Raw genomic sequence first — 19,649 nt, 5'->3', positions numbered from 1 at the left:
AAGTGAGTCTACTTAAAGAACTATTACAAGACGACATTTTACACACCGAGGTGCGGAAAAAAAAAAAAAAAAAAAAAACGAGATCAGGCACCCCTGAGTGATATAACATCATAATTTCCGGAGCAAATGTGATTGTCACTTCTCCCCTGCCAAAACAGGCCTGGGGAGAGCTTGCTTTCTGGGACCTCACAGAGACGGTTGGGATCTGCAAGCTTTTTCCATCCCATTCATTTTAGAGTTCCCTCTTGTATTCTTAAAATGTCAAATGGTTACAAAGAAGTCGGTGTTTTAAAATCTCCAGACCCATTTTTTTTCCAGGTTGAAATTCCCCTGCTTAAGAAACACATCTCAGGGCCTCCCTAATGGTGCAGGGGTTAAAGTCTCAGCACCATCAAGCTGTCGTCAGCCACTGAGGCTTGATTTTGATCCCTCGCCAGACAGTTAACCCATATGGCGCGGCAGACCTCTCCTGACCCGCCCGCTGCTCCCCTCAGCAGTGTATTTCAGTAGATCCACCTGTTCTGCTCCCCACTCTGTCTCGGTGCATCCTCTCTCACCCTCACCTCTAGCCTACACACCCCGCCCCCATGTCTTGTATGCATAAATTTAAAAAAAAAAATCTTGATGGAAAGGAACTCAAGCGGTTCCTCTCCCCAACTCTGTCCCTCCCAGAGGGGAGGTTTCCTTCGCCCTCTCCACGGGTCCAGAGTCACTGGCGAGGATAAAGGAAAGAATGCCAGTGCTCAGAGTTAGCATTAACTGTGATGTTGGAAAGTACTGGAGATGGTGCATGAGATGGTGGCATGGCCAGCCCAGAACTGGTTTTGAAGCCAAAACATGGCCAGGTCGCTAATTCTCACTCCCTCTCTCTCCCTGGGGGTTCTCCCAGAACCAGGCAGCGGGCAGGTGTTTGTGACTTCAGAAAACCAGCTGGTGTATTACCCCAGCATCACCTACGCCATCATCGGCAGCTCCGTCATCTTCGTGCTGGTGGTGGCCCTCCTGGCGCTGGTCCTGCACCACCAGCGCAAGCGGAACAACCTCATGACGCTGCCTGTGCACCGGCTGCAGCACCCCGTGCTGCTCTCCCGGCTGGTGGTCCTGGACCACCCCCACCACTGCAACGTGACCTACAACGTCAACAACGGCATCCAGTACGTGGCGAGCCAGGCCGAGCAGAACGCGTCGGACGTCGGCTCCCCACCCTCCTACTCAGAGGCACTGCTGGACCAAAGGTGCGTGCTGGACGGAGGAGAGAGGGGTGGGCGGAGGTGGGGAGCATTCATCCAGTTTGGGGAGGGGATGTGTGCACGCACCTGGAGCTTGAGGTTTTTCCACGAGTCTGCATTCAGCTGCTGGAGACACTGGCCACATCTGGCATTTGCTGAGTCCTTGCAAAACACCTCACTCACATCTCGACCACAGCGTTCTCGACCACTCACCAAAGGAGGTTATTTGACTCAGTTTTACAGATGAAGAAATAGGTACTGGGGCTTGAAGTTATGGCTGGTTCTTGAATAACCTTTTGCTCTAAGGTTGATGAGAAAAATGTTCCAGCTGATGTTGACCTTAACCACATTACTCCCCTTACACATCCTTCTGTGAAAATCATGGCTTCCAAGAACCTACCTAGGAGGCTAAATGAGGAGTATTTGTCTGAGCTCACTCCCTGGTAAGTCCACACTGGCCTTACCAGGTGTTAGGCCTCTGACTAGCTCTGGTGTCTCACCTGCTACCTCCAGACAGTGCCCAGAAAGTAGGGAGGTTTGGTTACTGTGTGGAGTGATAGATGGATAAGTGAATGAATGAATGAGCAAGTAAGTTCCTCAACTGCATGTGGCCTCATCTGTAAAATAAAGGTGAGAGAAGCGAGCCACCTGGAGCTTTAAGCAGTAGAGCTCTGTGACAGTGGAGTTGCCCGAGATATCCCAGTATACAAAAGTCAGGAAAGCAGAACTCTGGAGCAGGAGGTGAATCTGAATCCAACTGACCAGCCTGTCTGCCTCTTGTGTTGCCCACCTCAAAGATCCCATGTTAGAAGTCTCAGAGAGAGCCCCCTCTGAGTCCCCTTTGGCTCTCAGGCCCCTCTGCCCTGAGCAGTTCACCCCCCAACCCCCACCAAGGGCCCTGCCCAGCGTCACCATTGCTCTGAGCCCAGCACTTACTGTGTGGCCCGAAGCCTATCATAGGCTGTTCTCAGGGTGACTCTTCTAGGCTCTTCTCTGGAGGCAACTCTTATATCATTTAATCTTCATTTACTCTCCTCAGAAGGTGAGTGTAGCTTGGGGACAGTGCTTAACGATCTCTTCACAAATCAGTGTGAGGGCGCAGGTCTTCATCAGCCCTCATCACCTCGTCATTCAGACTCTCCAATATGGAGGAAGCTGAAATGCTGAATCTGAGGACAAAGTACCTGGGTTCAAGTCCCGGCACTGCTGCTTACTAGTGAACTGGGATCCCTGTGCAGTCACTGACTATACCCTTGCCTCAGTTTCCTCCCAAGCACAGCCTAAAAGTAATGGCTCCTACTTAGCATCCTTGGGTGGCTTCAATAAGGGCATTACCGTGAGGCACGTGGCACAGTGCTGACTCAGAAGCTGTCTGTGGTAGCTGAAAAACAGAACATCCTCTGCTATTTCATTGCCATCAGGGTGTTTCTACTACCCCATTCTGCAGCTACAGAGACTGAGGCCTCGAGAGGCTGCCCTCTCGCAGTGCCAAGTCCACATAGCCAGGATGAGGTGGCTTTCCCTAAGAACCTCGCATTCTGTGGGCCATGAGAGGCTCCATCAAAACAGCAACCCAGCCTCTTGGCCACCCTAGCTGCAGGAGCCAAGCAGCCCTGCCAAACCACCCAGGATGTTCCCAGGGACCCTTTGTCTTGTTGCAAACTGCTGCTTCTCGGGGTGCTGGATTGCCTTTGTCCTCGGAGGGAAAATCTCATCACTCACATCAGCATCCGCTCAGCAACAGGCACGAGCTGGCTGAGCTTCCTTGCCTGGGCTCTAACGTGTTCTCTTCTTTCTCCTCTCCCTCGCCTCCGGCACCCACCCTGCTTTCTCCGTGCAGACCCGCGTGGTACGACCTTCCTCCACCACCCTACTCTTCAGACACGGAGTCCCTGAACCAAGCCGACCTGCCCCCTTACCGCTCCAGGTCTGGGAGTGCCGAGAGCGCCAGCTCCCAGGCAGCCAGCAGCCTCCTGAGTGTGGAAGACAGGGGCCACAGCCCAGGGCAGCCTGGCCCTGCAGAGGGCGCCCCCGGGCCCAGGGACTCCGTGCCCAGCCAGGGTGCTGAAGTATAAGATCCAGTTATTCCAAAGTCCATGTGGGTTAATCTGCTCTGACTGGTTGCCGTCCAACAACTCGTGCTCATGGGAAGCTCCTCAGGGTGCTGCAAGGAGTGATTTGGGGTGTCTCTCCACTTTCTTCCTCCCCCAGATGTCAGGGATGTTCTTTGGAGGGTGACCTGGCATTTTGCTGCTCTCTCAGTTGACATGATGGATGGTGCATCTCTGCTGGGAGATCAGCTTTCCTTCGGGGCCCCTGGTCACAGCCTCACACATCCCATCATTCTTCTGTTACTGTTGGAATCTTGCTGAGTAAGCGACATAAAGTGGCAGGCAGTTGGATAAAAAGGTGTTTAAGTGGCCTTAGAGAAAGCAGCGTTTCTGGGCGTTGTTGCATGTTCAGAGGGGCAGAAGCACTGTGGGCCGCTACTTTCTGGGGCTACCTTCTCCCTCCATTTGGGGATATGGATGGATGAGCCTACAGGAGGCAGGCACGGGCTAGCCATGGTCAGCATTCAGACCTGCCTGCCCCAGCCTGTCCATACATTGCTCTCAACTCAGCCATGACAGCAGCCAAAGAAAACGGGTATGAGTTAACGCCCTTTCGTGCCTGGCAGTGTTGTGAATGACCCTGAAACCACCTACTCTGGATCCAGGCTTTGAAAATTTGACCCATGAATCCTCTTTTCAAGAACTTTCCCCTGGCTTTGGATAGCATCAGCCTCATCCCAGATCAGACAGAGGACCCCCACTGCAAGTTTCCCCGAATTCTCAGCTTCTGAAGTGCAGGCTGCCAAAAAGTCTAGTCAGCGTTGGTCCTCCCCTGGTTTCTGAATTGTTTCGTCCCAGCTGACCTGGCTGTAACCAAAGGCTGAGGACCCAACTTGAGTTGGCCAAAAATCTGATCTGACCCCTGGTTTCTGGAACCACACCCAGCTGCACTCCTGTGCTCGCCTCCCAGGACCCCTCAATACTCAGAATTTTCTCTTATCTGTGCCTTTGGACTTGAGGACACTGTGATCTCCAACACCTGAGAGAACCATATTCATTGCCTCCTGCTGCCTGTGCTGCCCACACTCCCCTGCCCAAAACCCACACGCCAGCACCCTCATTTAGGGTTAGGGTCAGGTTAGAGTTTCTCCTCAGAGATGTGGACAAGAGACACCTTAGAGTCAAGATTTGCCATTCGGACTTTTTTTTTTTTTAATCTCTTAGAAATGCATTTGAAACAGTGTGTTTGTTTTTTCCCTTCTAGTTAAGGGACTATTTATATGTGTATAGGAAAGCTGTCTTTTGTTGTTTTGCCTTTAGTGAGGTCCAAAGAAAGATGCAAAAGGAGACCACGCCGTGTCTCATGGAGCGCGCAGGACCCGCCACCCATTACGGCTCTGTGCCATTGCACTGGGCGTTATTATTTATGGAGCTCTCGGAGGATGCAGAGGAGGGACATCTTCCCCCTCGGCCCATGGTCTCTGCTGTGCTAGCCTCCTCTGTCCAGCCAGCCACAGGGCCCCACCTTCTTGGGAAATAATTGGTAGGAATGTAGGTGTTTAGGGGACTAGAATGCACCCCTAGTGTCGGAGGACAGAACTGGACCCAGACGCTGCCTCTGCAGGCAACTCTCGCCCATCCAGGGCTTCTTCCTGCAGCAGAAGGACTTCTCAATGACCTCTTTGATGCTAACTCAAGTGGAGCGTGCAGGAGGGGAATGAATGACATTCAATGATCCTGTTCTGCAGACTTTTTTTTTTAACCGAATCCAAAGTATGTTACAGGAAAAGCAAGCAACTTGGTGATTTTTTTTTTTAAGTAAATAAAAGCTAGTAACTTGGATCTTTCACTCTTCAAAGAAGGCTTGAGTTGATTGCTGAGTAATCCAATAAAGAAGGAACTTGAGATGGCAGCCAGAGTGGGTTAGAAGCGCTAGTTGAGCATTTCATTTCCTGTGAGTCAGAATGGCTTCATTTCTCCCTTTGATGGGCCCTGCTTCTTTCTGGTGCTCTGAAAGTTGTTCAGAGGGAAGGAGTCTAATTTTAATTAATTGTGTGGTGAATTAATCTCACACACTCTTCTGCTTCCAGGCATCTTAGGAAAAACAAATGGTCTTTGTAGATAAGGGGAGCCTATTCATGTTTTTTAAAAACAAACACAGGGACATTTTTATTACAGATTTGATTTTTTTAATGAATATTTTTTAAAAATATATAAATAGGACACCAAAGCTGCAGAGGTTTTTTGTTTTGTTTTGTTTTGTTTTGTTTTCCCCCTTCTCAAGATGACAAAGAAGTAGCCAGCAATATTTTTTAACTCATTCCAGCCAGCATGATTTTTTATACATGACCTAAATTGTATGCCAACTGGAAAACCCACTCTGCTCTCTTTCCTCAAATGAGATCGGTGAGTCCTTTTCATTTATCATTCAAATAGTTTCACTGCAACCAGTAGCTTATCACCTGACCCAACTCCCTCTACTTTGAGTGGACATTATTTTTAAATTGCAACTAAGTGGTTAATAAATATTGTGCGAAGTTCCAAGCTGATGTAAACTGGAAAGGTTGTGTGTGGTTGCTTTTGGTTTTGGTTAGGTTTTGTTTTGTTTTTTAATTTTTATACTTTCAAATAAACTTGCAGTTTCATTCTTTCCATGGGTGTTGAATGGTTCTTTCTGTCATAATTTCTGCCGTTGTGTACACCATAATAAAGGGGAGGCTTCAAGACGAGAGCTCACTGTGAGATAGGCACCTAAGAATCCCAAGTTGGGGTGGTTGGAATATGGAGGTGAAGTCTTGGACACTGTTAGTGTCGTGAGACCTGGGATATCAATTCAGAAGATGGGCGTGACTTGCCATCATACCTGCATCCTCTGATAATATGTATTCAGGGGTACTCTCCTGCTCGTGGACAGAGTGCTGACCATTATTCTTGTTGAACATAAACGGCTCACATTTGACTCCACCACGTGATGGGAACAACTATCTGCTCTTCTTAATCTCATTTTGGAACCTGTGTTGACTGATGGCACAGGAACAGTTATACAGGAATTTGGGATGTCTTGGAGGTCACCGCCACCATCAGGCTCCACCCACAGAGTAGACAAGTTACCTTGGCTTTGGCCAAAAGCCACATGAATTTCTAAATGCAGGATCTACAAGACCAAGATTTAGATCACCTGTTCATTCCTGTGTGTCTCAGGAGACTAAGCTATCAGACTGTGGTCCCCCAAGTAAATGCCTGGTCATGCCCTGCTCCAAATGGTCTAGGCCAGCCCATCCCATGACGCTGTCTGCTCCTAAAGGTTTGTCGAGATTTTACTTCCTTCATCTGTTAAAGAGTACCATTTTTTATTTTTGTGGATGTTATAAAGAAGAAATAGTTGAGAAGTGCCAATCAAGAGCAAAGGTCGTTCAATGTTTTTGTGTAAATGGCCACACAAACTTAACTCTGTGGCCATATGGTCTTGATAGCAACTAAAAAAGCAACTATTAATACATGTAAATGAACAAGTGTAGCTATGTTCCAAGAAAGCAAATTACAAGAATAGGCAGCAGGCTGAATTTGACCATGTCTGTAGTTTTTCAGCCCCGGATACAAAAGGTTATCCCTACATTGGATCATGGGTCCCAAACTAAGGACATTGTAGAAATTGTGTGTTAATGGCTGGGGCTGTGAGAACCCTTGAAATGGCACCAACCGCCCCCCCCCCAAATATTAACAGCGAAAGAATTTGCAGAGCACACAGTTCAGTAGCCTATGAAATGAATTTTAATGGACTCTATTAGCTCCTTTCCAGTGAATAAGAAAACACAGGATTAAGATGAGTAGAGGATTTCTCAGTGAGGTTCTGAACAAGTGCAAGTCAAGACCTTGCTCTCACTATGATTCCTTTAAGATGATAAATTGCACAACAGTCTGTCTTTCAGAGAGAAATCCTAGAGATAAGTGATCTGAGAGGTAATGGTCATCTCCATCTGTCACTCCCAGGCAAGAACGTAGATTCAGAAAGTAAAATCTAAGAAAGAAGGAGCTTCAGCATGCAGTGGAAGCGTGATAAGTGTTCATAAGGAAAAGAAATGCACCCGGTGAGACCCTCAGGGAAAATGTCAGTGAGAAAATACGCTCACTCCCTTGACACCTTCCCCTAAATAAGTCCATGGGAACCTTATTAGTAACCCCCCTCCCCTGTTGTAGATGATAGATACCCAACTCAAACCTAATTACATCAAATTTTAGAGGATGCCTTTCACTTATGCTTCCAAGCCAAGGAGTTGGCTTCAGGCAGGAGTTGATGTCGTTGCACAACATATGTGATTAGGAATCTGTTTCTCCCTCTCAATTTTGAAACTTGCTTTGCCCAGTGTTGGTTTCATGACTTTACATCCATTAGATTGAAAAGGATCTCCAGAAGACCCAGGTTCATGACCTCAGAAAAAGATACTGTCTCCTCAAGGGTCTATAGACGTTTCATAATGGACTTGTGATTGATCATCTTTGGTCATGTGAGCACAACAAAGAGCATGAGAGAGACCGTTCCCATATGGAAGTTGCTGGTAGTGGACAAAATACCAATATGTCTACTCTAGTACCTAACCAAGGAATAAGACACACAACTGACGGGCATATATAGACAAAACTAGCATACAACTACGAACTTGAGGCATCGAGCCAGATCTAAGAGAGCAGAGGCAATGTTACAGGGAAAATTTCAAGACTCCACAGCCCCTCTCTGAACCTGGGCCAGGCGAGATCAGTTTCAAGCTGCAGGTATATTGGATGTAAACTGAGTGTGCAGTTATGAGATGGTCATCTAGGATTCTTACACAAAACATGGATCAAGCCATCTACAAAGAGTTCTACGCTAAAGAAACTATCTCATGGGCTCCAGAACTGTCTGCAAACCAACTGAATGTGCTAAAATAGGTACATTCTGCATGTGGAAAACTACAAGGAGTCGTTCCTAACTTGCACAGGATTTTTAAATTGATAGGTAAGATAGATTGCCATTTTTCACCCATTTTTTTTTAAGATTTATTTATTTATTTGTACAGAACTGGGGTACAGGCCAGAGATGCGGAGAGTGAGAGGCTTCACCAGAGACAGAGCGGGAAGCAGAACAGGCAAATCGACGAAGTACACTGCTGAGGGGAGCAGCGGGCGGGCCAGGAGAAGTCTGCCTCGCCATGTGGTCACCTCCGGGGCAGGCAGGGATCGAACTCATGCGGAAGTGGCTCTAGCTTCTTAGTGCTATGCTTTAACCCGCTGCGCCACCAGGGAGGGCCTTTCACCCAATTTTTTAAAAAGGTTTATTTATGCATACAGAAATGGGATACAGGCCAGGGGGGGCGGGGCTTGAGAGAATTCACCAGAGACAGCTTGGGGAGCATAACAGGCAGATTGATGAAGTACACTGCTGATGGGGAGCAGCGGGCAGGTCAGAAGAGATCTGCCATGCCATATGGGTCACCTCCAGAGCCGAGGATTGAACTTGCACTGAGGTGGCTGCAGCTAGCTTCAGCAGTGTTGTGCTCCAACATGCTGTGCCACCAGGGAGGACCTTTTTCACCCTTTCAAACCACCCAAAGTCTTAGTCTAAATATGCATTCTGTTCACGAGGTTTCCACAGTTAACAGTTAACCCTTTTCCTCCTAAGAGCTAGGCTGCAGCAACCTCATAAAGAAGCATCGGAGTTGAGATGGTGCTCAAATGCACTGGCTCTTGGGGTTTGGGGGAAGAGGGTTCTTGTGGTGAACTGCATGAAGTATAACTCATTTGTAAAGATGCTTGAACCAGACCGTGTGGGAGTGTGTTCCTGACGTACCAGTCTGTGAATAGGCCAAGAGCACACACACAAGCATGCTGATAAGCTTCCTAGCAGCACATAACTCTGGAGCCGGTAGCATCCTCAGGTGAGAGATGAAAAATTAATAATTTTGCTCAGACAGAGGAAGTCACAGAGACATTATAGACAGAAGAAGCGGTTGGCTTTCTTGCAATTGAAAAACTACTTAAGTCTCTCCTCCCTCCAGCTGGAATCAGTTGCCAGGTAATGACTGACTGAGGGTCTTGACCCCACCTGCTGACTTGGCTTAAATTTGGTAAGTGACTCGTGAAAATCATGTTTGTGTTTGCCTCGTGTGTGCACTGGGACCAGTCAGAAACACTAAGAATAACAGGAGGAAGGGATTAAATATGGAAATTAGGGCCAACTACAGCTGCAGGGCATGGAAACCTCCAGGTGGAAGACCCCAAACATAGTTAACAAAGATGTAGCTTGAGCCTGGGACAAGTGGGGAAACCAGAGCTTGCAAGGAATGCCGAGAAGTCCTCCACATTCACTCCAAGTGCTGCTGCAACCAGTGGCTTACAGAGAGGACTACTAATCGTGAGTCTGATCGCTCCCAACCCCCTCAGAGTAACTGCTGCTGCGTTTCTGCCTTTGAAATTTCACATGGGCTCTTCTCAACGGCACATTCAGCCCTAGAACCATACAGGGAAGTATGTGCCCCAGCCTTAGTGGAGTTCAGAGCCAACAGGCATTGAGTCCACTGTGCCAGGCACCGTGACCTTGAGCCACGCGGTGGTCTCTGGAACACACGCTCCATGCTCCAGGTGAGCATCTACTCTGATCATGTAGCAACAAGTGTAGGAGCCCATAGTGGGACAACCAGGCATAGGGTGGGCAGACAGGGTGGCCGGGGGTCAGGGAGCCAGCTGGCCTCACAGCCCCTGGCAAATGTGTAGTCTTTTCTCACTAGACCCCAGCATTCTCTCATGGTCTCTCTCTTATACAGGAGCTCATCTTCTCATAGCTGTTCCACGGTAGCCATCCTTGGTCACTGAGTGACCCGTCCTATTGCCTCAGCCTCCAGGCCCAGGTGTGCCCACTTACACATGCCCACGCCATACTCCAGGTGTCCACCATCAGGCACGCAGGGTGCCCCAAGCCCACACTCCCAAATGCTGCCTGCATTCAAGGCATAAAAACCCAGTGAATCTCACTTACCCTCGAGGCCCTAATTTCTTTGTGTGTAAAGAAGATAGCAAATTTCACGTTTAGAGTTTTCTAGACATGCCCAGTAATGGGAGTGCATGGTTTTCAAACTGGGCTGATTGCATAACAGGGAGGCTGTCCAGACAATTTGTGTTGAAGTAGGCATAGCTTTGGAGTTACCTTTATTAATGATTGGTTTTGTCACTGACCAAAACTCTCACCCACCTGGGTCTCAGGGAGGCCCATAAAAGGACAGTTGAGGGTGTTGGGTGAGCAGCTTTGTGAGGACAGGAGTAAGATGTTCATCTCCTCCCCAGTGAGGAAGGGTAGTAGGTTAACTGTGGGTTTGACGGTCAAGCCAAATGAGTTAGTAGGAGAAAATAACACTGAGAAGTGTAAAACTTCCAAGCCCTCTCCATGGTTCCCCTCTCTCTTGCTTATTAATACCTTCTCAGAAAAGCAAATGGCTCAAGTACGAGTCAGTCAAGTAAAAGTATCAACCAGGCCATGTCAGGCAGAGGACACATTCTGGAAGAATTTCCAGAGATTCCAGAAGGAGGCAGCCTCTAAAAAGGATAAAGATACTCTCTCCCTTCCTCTCTTTTTCTTTTTCTCCCATCTCTTTCCCTCGTTCCTGCCACTGTCTGTTCTTTGGCTAATGAAGTCTAAAATCAGGCCACTGTGTCTTCATTGGAACAAGCATGGTAGCTAAGTGTCCTGGGGTTTGATGTGTAGCTCAAATTCTCCCCAGTGGAAGATCTGAAGGTACTGATTTAGGAAGGAGGAATGTAGTAATAATAGGTCATCACTGTCATCTTAGGTAATAGCCATGTCCTTCTTAGCCTTTCTTAGACCAGTACTGTGAACAACAACGGGAAACTTGTAACTACTATTAAAATTGATAATTTTGATGTTACCTTGGTTCTTAACTTGATACTGAAACACTGAGTTTGCAAACCAGCAACCCAAGGGTGTTACTCAACCAAGAGTTATATTTTAAATGGCTTGTAGACACTGCTATTTTATTTGAGTCTGTTGCCAGTGATGAAAGTTCAGGAGAATCACATTAATATTTAGATATCTGGATTCTTTTAAAAAACAGAAGATATAGTAGCCTCGGGCTCCTTTCCCACATGTCCAACCTGCCAGAAGTCAGAAGCAGCTGTCCTGCTCAGATGGAACATTTGTTTTTCGGGTGGCTCCTCAAAGTCACCACTGCTCCTTACTGTCACCCATCCAACCCACTTCACTCATCTAATTACTTCCCTGGCCACTGTCCCAAGTGATAACCTGGAGAGAGTAAGGCTGAGGAGCTCATCCAAACGTACAGCCGTAGCCAGCAGTTTCTCACTAGAAGGAGCACATTTTGGAGATGAAGAAAATTGCCAGTATAGTCGCTGATTAGTCTTGTCACTTTGGAGACCTCCGTTCCCCTTTTCTAAATTAAAAACCTGAGTTTTCACCATGGACATTTGTCATACCCAGCCCCTCTTTTTCTGAGGTCAAATGTGAATTTAAAAAATGGACCATTTTAACTGTTAACTACGTGGCCAGTTCAGCAGCATTAAGCGGCATTCACACGGCCGTGTGCCATCACCACCCTCCATCACCAGACATTTCCACAGTCCCAAATGTGTAAACCCTTTCAACTAGAATTCTCCATGTCCTGCTTTTCCCCTGGCAACCGCGATTCTTTCTGTCTGTATGTATCTGACTACTCTGGATCCTTCAGAGACATTGTAAAGTTCTTATCTTTCTGTGGTGGGCTTATTTCATTTAAATGTTTTCAGGTTCATCCATGTCTGTAGGATATGTCAGAATTTCCTTCCTCTCAAAGCCTGAATAATATTCCCTTGACTGGATTTGGCACATTTTGTGTCTTCAGTCAGTGGTAGACAGACATGGTAGCTGCTTCCACCTTTTGACTATGGTGACCAACAACGCATGTCCACTCACCCCCCAGACTGGTCAACTGAGAGCCAGAATTATAAGGAGCTGCTTCTAAGACCCAAAGCAAGTCAGTCAACTTCAGATGTGAGCTCCAGGCTATGTTCCAATCTCCCATCATGCTATGAGAATGGTGTGTCCTTTTCATTTCTTATTCCCTATTCCTGCTGAGAAAACCAGCACATGACAGCCCTCTGCCTTCTACCTTCAAATGATGGCCTCAGGTCTGGGCTGAACTCTGTTTACTTCCTGTCTCCAGCTCCTGAAGGGGCTGGAAGTTTCTTCCCTGGGGATTATTTGTTGCCTTGGGGCTCTCAAAAGCATTCAGTTCCCTGAGGTAACATTACTCATGTAGGTAATTTGTGCAGCTCAAGGAGTTGACTCCAGGGCCCCAGACAAATACAGTGAGGCCAGGCTTTGTGGAAACTCTGAAGCACAGATTACAGGGGCTCTTGTTACCCCAGTTTCCTTCTGCCACTCTGGGAACCATGAACCCCAGAACGTATTTTGGCATATTGTATAGTTCTTATCTGAGTCCAAGTCTAAAGTTTAAGGATTAGTCTCTGACAATGCACAACCAGCTGGCTGCAGCCTGTGCTCTGCTGAGAGGGGGTAGAACTAGCTTCTGTCAGGATAGAACTAAAGCAGGAGGAACCCAGCCCCTTCCGAGGTTGAGCAGTCCTACCTTGCTACACAAAGAGCCTTCCTGATCCATCACTTCCTCATCTCTGTAGCTTTTGATTACTTTTTGCCATCTTAATTCTGGGTGCCTGTGTGACTCATAAAACATTTCAGGTGGTGGGCACCAATCTGGGAAGCCCCTGGCAGATGCTTGGACCTGGAAGGGGTTGGCCCTTTGATGTGAAGACTGAGAGTGTGCGTTTGGACCTGGGCACTGCTCAGAGCCTTTGTCAGACAAATGAATGCTGATAGAATGATTCTGATTTTCAAAATGAGATGCCCACGGCGCTCACTACCTCTCAGAATTGGCTCATTTGTCATGTCTTGGTGTGCCTGTCATGCATAATTCCCAAAGACAAGCCTATGTGTCACCAGGACTATTTCCTTGGGTAAGGTCCTTTCTATGAGTTAGCAACCCACTCTGTAAAATGGGAAAGCAGCCGGCCAGCCCACAAGGAGTCCCCATTCCAGAGTGCCATGACCCCAGGAGACCGGGATAGCATCTGGCAGCATGAAAGTTCTGCCTTCAAAAGGGAAGCAGGGCCTCTGCAGATAGTCTCTCAATGGGCCTTGTTTCTTGAATAAATTGCATGTTGGAATTTAATTTGGAATCCCTGCTGTTTCTTTGATGAACGCAAACCACACTGCAATTACAGTGATGAAGCAGGCTGTGGCTGCCCCTGACAGGGGCGATCTGTCTGAGCAAGGAGGGAGGAGACGAGCAGTTGGCAGGTGGCTGGTAGACCTGTGCTGGGCACGTTCATTGCAGCCCTCCCAGAGAGAAAGGCCCTCATGGGTGAGGGTTGTCTACTCTAGCCTCAGCTCAGGGCAGGGTAGAGAGAAAGGCTTCATCACAGTGTGGGGGTTGGCAAACATGAGCAATGGTGGGCAAATTTCAACCTCTTGAATTTCATTGGGATGGCACAGGAATAAGTTTGACTGCTTGGCTAAGACAGAAATAACACTTGCTCAAACAATATGGATGTTTCTCACTTAACAGTGCACCCATAAGGCATCACGGCTGTTTGATGGCTCTAGGAGATGAGGGATTGAATTCCTTCCTATGTGTTGCCTTCATCCTTATGAGTGAAGATGGTTTACCGCCAGGTTCACCTTCTAGCCAGTAAGAAATACAGAGAAAAGACATGATCCAAAAGTTGCACACATACCTCTGTTCACATTCTGTTAGCCAGGGTTGAGTTATATGACCACGTCCAGCTAGAAAGGAGGTTGGGAAGGGTGGGATTTTTCTGTGTGGCCATGTGCTGAAGGCTAAAGAGCTGGGATTCTATTTAGGTATAGAGGGAAATGATAAATGGGGAACAAAATTCCATCATTGCCATGTTTGCCTTACCCTCCTTGAAAACATGACCCAAAACAAATGGAGCTGCCTTAACTGAGTACAGGGTCAAGTGCAATTCTAGTCCCAGAAGACAGTCTGCAACTTGCAGTTGCAAACAGGAGTTCCAACCCATAGTTGGAAACCAGAGAATCTAGGACTATTGTAGTGCCTTTGGACAAGGGGGTTCATAAGGAAAGTATCCATTCTAACTATTTCCAAAAGAGGGTGTTCACCCAGGGAATAGGACATACAAGCAATGAAAGAGCAAAGATACCAAACAACCAAGGAAATTAGCAACCACAAGTAGTCATTTCACTTCCAGACTTGAAATGTACGAGGGGAAGGTCATTATCAGAGACTAACTGGCAGCAACCATCACCATGTGGGGTTTTATCCAGTGAGACATGGAACCACATGAGGAAGGCATTTTCATCAGGGAATGGAAACCAAAAGGACATGCAGCCACAGCTGGAGAGGCCACGGAGGCAGAGGGCAACCGAGGCCCCTCTGACTATTCCCCTCTTCCCACCTGCTGTCAATCCTGCCCATTGATCAGAACTAGCTGGATGGCAGTTGGAAGGCGATTCTTAAAAATCTGGTTCTCTGCAGTGCAGAGTAGAGCAAGGGGAGGTAAATCGATTTGAACACAAACTAGCACCGAGCCCAAACCCCCACGAGACCCGCCTTCAAGTGTTTGAAAAATGGTATTTTCTCCAGGCTACAACTAATTAATATAATATAGTGGGCATTGATTTTTATGGAATAAGATAGAAGCTGGAGTCCTGATTTCAAAAGATAAAGTGAAAATAGAATGCTATCAAATTAGTTTCCTATCATTGTTGTAACAAATTACCATAAACTTAGTGGCTTAGAACAATGCAAATAATGAGTTATTTTGCAGTTCTGGGATCAGAAATATAAAATAGTCTTAGTGGACTAACATCAAGGTTGGCAAACTGTGTTCCTTCTAAAGTCTCAAAAGGAGAATCCACTCCTTGGCTTTACTAGCTTCTAGAGATTGTTCCATCCCCCCAGTCTCTGCCCCCATCATTCTCTCCCCCTCTTTCCTCCTACAATGGCTGCATTGGGTTACCATGATAACCAAGGATAATCTCCATCTCAAGCTTTGACTTAATTGCATCTGCAAATTACTATACACCCATAAGATAACTTCATCACAGTTTCTGGGGATTAGGAGATGCATGTTTTTCCTTGTTCTAAATTTGTTTATTAGGGGTTTAGGTGTTTGTTTTATTGAGTGCCATTGATTTATGGCACTGTATAAATGTCAGGAATCTGAGTTCAGATGTTGTCATTGGGGTTGGGGGGAGACATTATTAAGCCTAATACAGCCCTTATTTCATTTGAATCCCAGAACAGAATTTAAGGCCACAACAACTAAATCAGCAGGTAGAAGTCATATAACCAAACTTCCTTAACCCCTTGGGATTACCCACAGGTAGCATGAGCCATGTAAGACTCACAGTGAGCTTGGTAGCTGGGCAGAGGGAGCTCATCTAGCTTCCTTCCCAGGGAGGGTGGCATTGGGGCAGTTAGGAAAGCTTTTGGCTGCAAACTACTGAAAATCTGACTTAAATAATGCCTTTGTTTTTTTCTCTTAGTAGCAAGAGAAAACAGGTAGCTACTGGCCTTTGTTCAGTGACTCAGTGATGTCAGGCCAGCATTTTTGTGGGTCTCTCAGCAGTTCCCTTAGTGCTTTTTCTCCACAGTCATTGGGTGTCTTCCCCATGCAGCCTCCATATCCAAAGTCAAGGCCAGAATATGGAAGAGATGGGGCCATAACTCCTGCACTTGTTTTCAGGAAAACACATTATTTAGACTTCTCAGCAGTCTAGATTTCTATTTATATTTTATGGACCTGAAACAGTCATGCTGCAGCCCTAGCTGCAAGGGAGGCTGGAAAAGTCAACATTTGACACTTCTAGTCTATAGTAAGGTTGGGTAAAGAAGAAAGAAGTTACGTTCAGAATTAATCAAACAAAAGTCTGTCACAACTATCTTTCTTAGATTCACCTGGGTCTCCCTATTGAGTATGAGCATGAAATATAATTTGCATGGATTTGCATAGATCATGTTTAGCAGCAACTTTGATCTTTTCTCTCCTAACTCTTATGGCAAAGTCACTCTCTGGAAAAGCCCACAGCCTTTCTATCCCTCTTTGGAGAAACCAGGGAGCTGGAAAGCCAGTGCTGGAACATTTGGTACTCACCAGAGACCTGAAGCATGGATGATAATGATTGATGGTGGTGGTGGTGATAAACATATTTCTTTTAAGCAGGTTCTGTTATCAGTCCCATTGTTCAGAGAAGGATACTAAGGCTTAGAAAAGTTGAACAGCCTGTCAAAGTACACCACAAGCAAAAGCCTACATTTTGGGTAACTATGCCCTACCACCTCCTAGAATTCTTTTTCCAGGATGAGAAGATCAAAAGGCAGCAAATCTACAAAAGTCAGAGGAGCAATATGCCAAGATTAATTGTCCAAGTGATGCTACCAGTGTCTGAATCTGTTGCAGGGACAGTATCAGTGGAGTTGGAACATGATCTGGAAAGGCAGTAGGCATACCACACATTTAGCCTTGTCCCACAGTTCATTAATCACCCTCAATTCAGAAACATTTATCATGATTAGATCCAGCTCAGCCCCTGTGGTAATGGATTTGTTTTTTTAATAAGGCAAACAGAAAACCACATTTCCCTATGGTTTCCACAGATCCAGATCTGAAGGTCAGGCCCATTCATTCATTTAACAAATATTTCTGGTGCATTTATTGTGTGCCAGGCACTGTTCTAGTTGCTGGAATTCCAGCAGGGATTAAATAAGTAGAAAGCTCTTCCTTCCTGGAGCCTATCTTTCCACTCCAGGACAGATACAGCAACAAACAAAATAAATAGACAAAATGGAGTGATTACTACACAGAATCCCCACATTCTTAGGAAAGGGCTGATTGTTCTATAGTCATGGTTACAAATTTCCACAAGAACTTGTTCTTTTAAACCTGTCTAATCCATCAATGGCAATTCTATAACCTTGGTAGTAAGTAACCAAGAGCTAGTTTTAAGCTTGATGAATTGATAAGCAATAACTCACTTTCCTGAGCACATCCCTGTAAGTCAGGCACTCTGCTACATGAGCTGGTGGCAAAGTCAGCCAGCTGCCAATGGCCTTGCTCCTTTGAACACACTTGTCTGCTACTAACCAACCGCTGCCTCTAAAACCAACACAACCCAGAATACACTCTCCCCAGCTACTATAAAAGACCAGCAGTTTGCTGCTAAAAATGGAGATTCCATATGACTCAGCAAACCCACTCCTATGTATCTACCCAAAAGACACAAAAACACATTCAAAAAGATACCTGCACCCCCTGTTTATTGCTGCTTTATTTACAATTGGAAAGACATGGAAACAACCCAAGTGCCCAAAATTAGATGACTGGATTAAAAAGATGTGGTACATATACACCATGGAATAGTATTACTCAGCAAAAAATAAATAAATTAACACATGCCTTTTGCAGCAACTTAGATGGAGCTGGAAAAGATCTTGCTTAGTGAAATAAGCCAGAAAGAAAAGGAAAAATGCCGATGGTTTCACTCATAGCAGGAGTATAAAGGACCAGGGGGAAAAATAATAATACATACCAGGGACATTTTATAGGGGTGGATTGGGGAATGGGATAAAAAACATTGGGGGGAGGGAAGTGCACTGGACTGTAGTGATGGCACACGGGTGATTTGGTGATGGGAAGCCCAAGGGGATTGAACTGAGATGGAAAAATGCACAAGCTGATGTAAAAATAAACTATTATATTATTAAAGAAAAAAAAAAAAGACCAGCAGTTTGCTTTGCTCAGATAAATTTTCCTGAGTAACATCATTCTGAGCTCAAGTTAGGGAAGATTTTCATATTTTGATAAATCTGGAGGTCCCAGTGAAATTGTCTTGGAGACTTTCAGTCCAACAAGCCCTTGAAGCCCAACTTCTACTCAGTCTGGATTTCCCTGGCATGCTTCATTAAAATGCCTTTGCAGGATTCATTTTATGTTTGATTTGTAACTAAATAGTTCTTTGTACAAGGAAATTAGACCTCAGTCATTGTATAATTAGAACTTTTTTTTTGGATGTGCATCATTTGGTGAATATTTTTGTCATTGATCTGCTATTCTTTTGCTGTTTGCTTTGCTTTGGATTTTGTTTGACTATTTGCACAGTCTCATCTTGAGTGTTTGTTTTGAGCTTGATTGCCTTGTGTCTGGAAAGTGCGTAGAGAGAGCTCCATGGGGAGCGTTAGAAGCAGTTCTAATCCAGTCCAAGCCAGCCACAAAATGATTACAGGCTGGGGGTACAGAGACCAGAACCCAGCTCACATGAAGTGGATGCATCAGTTTATTCACAGTCCTTTTCAAAATTTTGAGGATACTCTTTGTCTTAAAATTCTGGAAAGAAGATCACTGTGTCCTGTCTGTCCCCTGGTCAACAGTTTGTTGGGCCATAGATATCATGGTCCTTTTCTAGCCTCTGGTTGGGGAGTTTGAAGCACCATTCAGAAAGCACAAACACTTTGACCAGTTGTAATACCTTTGTCATAGATCTGACAAAGTGCCTCCTCCTGGCAGAATTCCTGTTTTTTTATGTGAATTTTTATTTTACTTGGTAGATGACAGAGCAATTTTTTTTTAACTTGGTATATTGGCTTGCAAATGCTTCAGTAACAAGGTATTATCAGGTGGGTGATTTAAGCAGCAGTAATATATTTTCCCCAAATTCTGGAAGGTAGAAATCTGAAATCAAGGTATCACCAAGATGGATTCCTTATGTCTTCATGTGGTCTTCTCTGTGTCTTCCTGTGTTCTAATGTCTTCTCATGCTGACATTGTGTCTTCCCAACCATCTTTTAACTTATTCACCTCTTTAAATATCCTTTCCAAATATATCCTAATGGAACTTCAAGTAAATTGGGGTGGTGGGGGTAAGGAGATTCAAATCAGCCTATAACATTTGCAGCAATCAATCATTGGGGGAGAATTTGACTTGTCAAAATGAAGAAATTAATACACTTAGCCATAGTTCCAAGATTTTTATGGGGGGTGTATAATAAAATTCGATAGGCATCTAAGGCAACTGGTATAAAGAGTCCAGGCAAAACCCTGTCTCTAAGAAAGTCCATTTTATTTGCTGAAATGTTCAGAATCTCCCCTCTTTGCACTTTTCTCTTGACTTCATCATCATCACCCATTCACGTCCCCTTTCTTCCTCTCTTTCTCCTGACTTTCTAAGTGATTTTATTTCAGGAAAAGTACAGTCCACGTTGCAAAATACCCCCTTAAGACTACTAGACCATAGGCATAGTTATAGAAGTTGAATTTTAATCATGGTCTA

The 19,649-nt window shown here is 45.7% G+C and overlaps 1 protein-coding gene across 1 annotated transcript in view; it reads left to right on the top strand.

Moving 5' to 3' along the window:
* Positions 1-5,486, top strand: part of LDLRAD3 (low density lipoprotein receptor class A domain containing 3) — a 142,934-nt gene extending 137,448 nt beyond the window's left edge. The window contains exons 5-6 of the mRNA XM_004683572.2: positions 890-1,235; positions 3,070-5,486. Of these exons, the coding sequence (XP_004683629.1) occupies positions 890-1,235; positions 3,070-3,304 (581 nt within the window). The 3' untranslated portion in view covers positions 3,305-5,486. The remainder of the gene's footprint in view (positions 1-889; positions 1,236-3,069) is intronic.
* Positions 5,487-19,649: the final 14,163 nt, after the last annotated feature.

This window comes from Condylura cristata, unplaced genomic scaffold (assembly GCF_000260355.1).
Source record: "Condylura cristata isolate star-nosed mole 26May11 unplaced genomic scaffold, ConCri1.0 scaffold00015, whole genome shotgun sequence".
Lineage (NCBI taxonomy): Eukaryota > Metazoa > Chordata > Mammalia > Eulipotyphla > Talpidae > Condylura > Condylura cristata.
The sequence above is the reverse complement of the archived record's forward strand: the minus strand, read 5'-3'. Positions and strand labels throughout refer to the sequence as shown.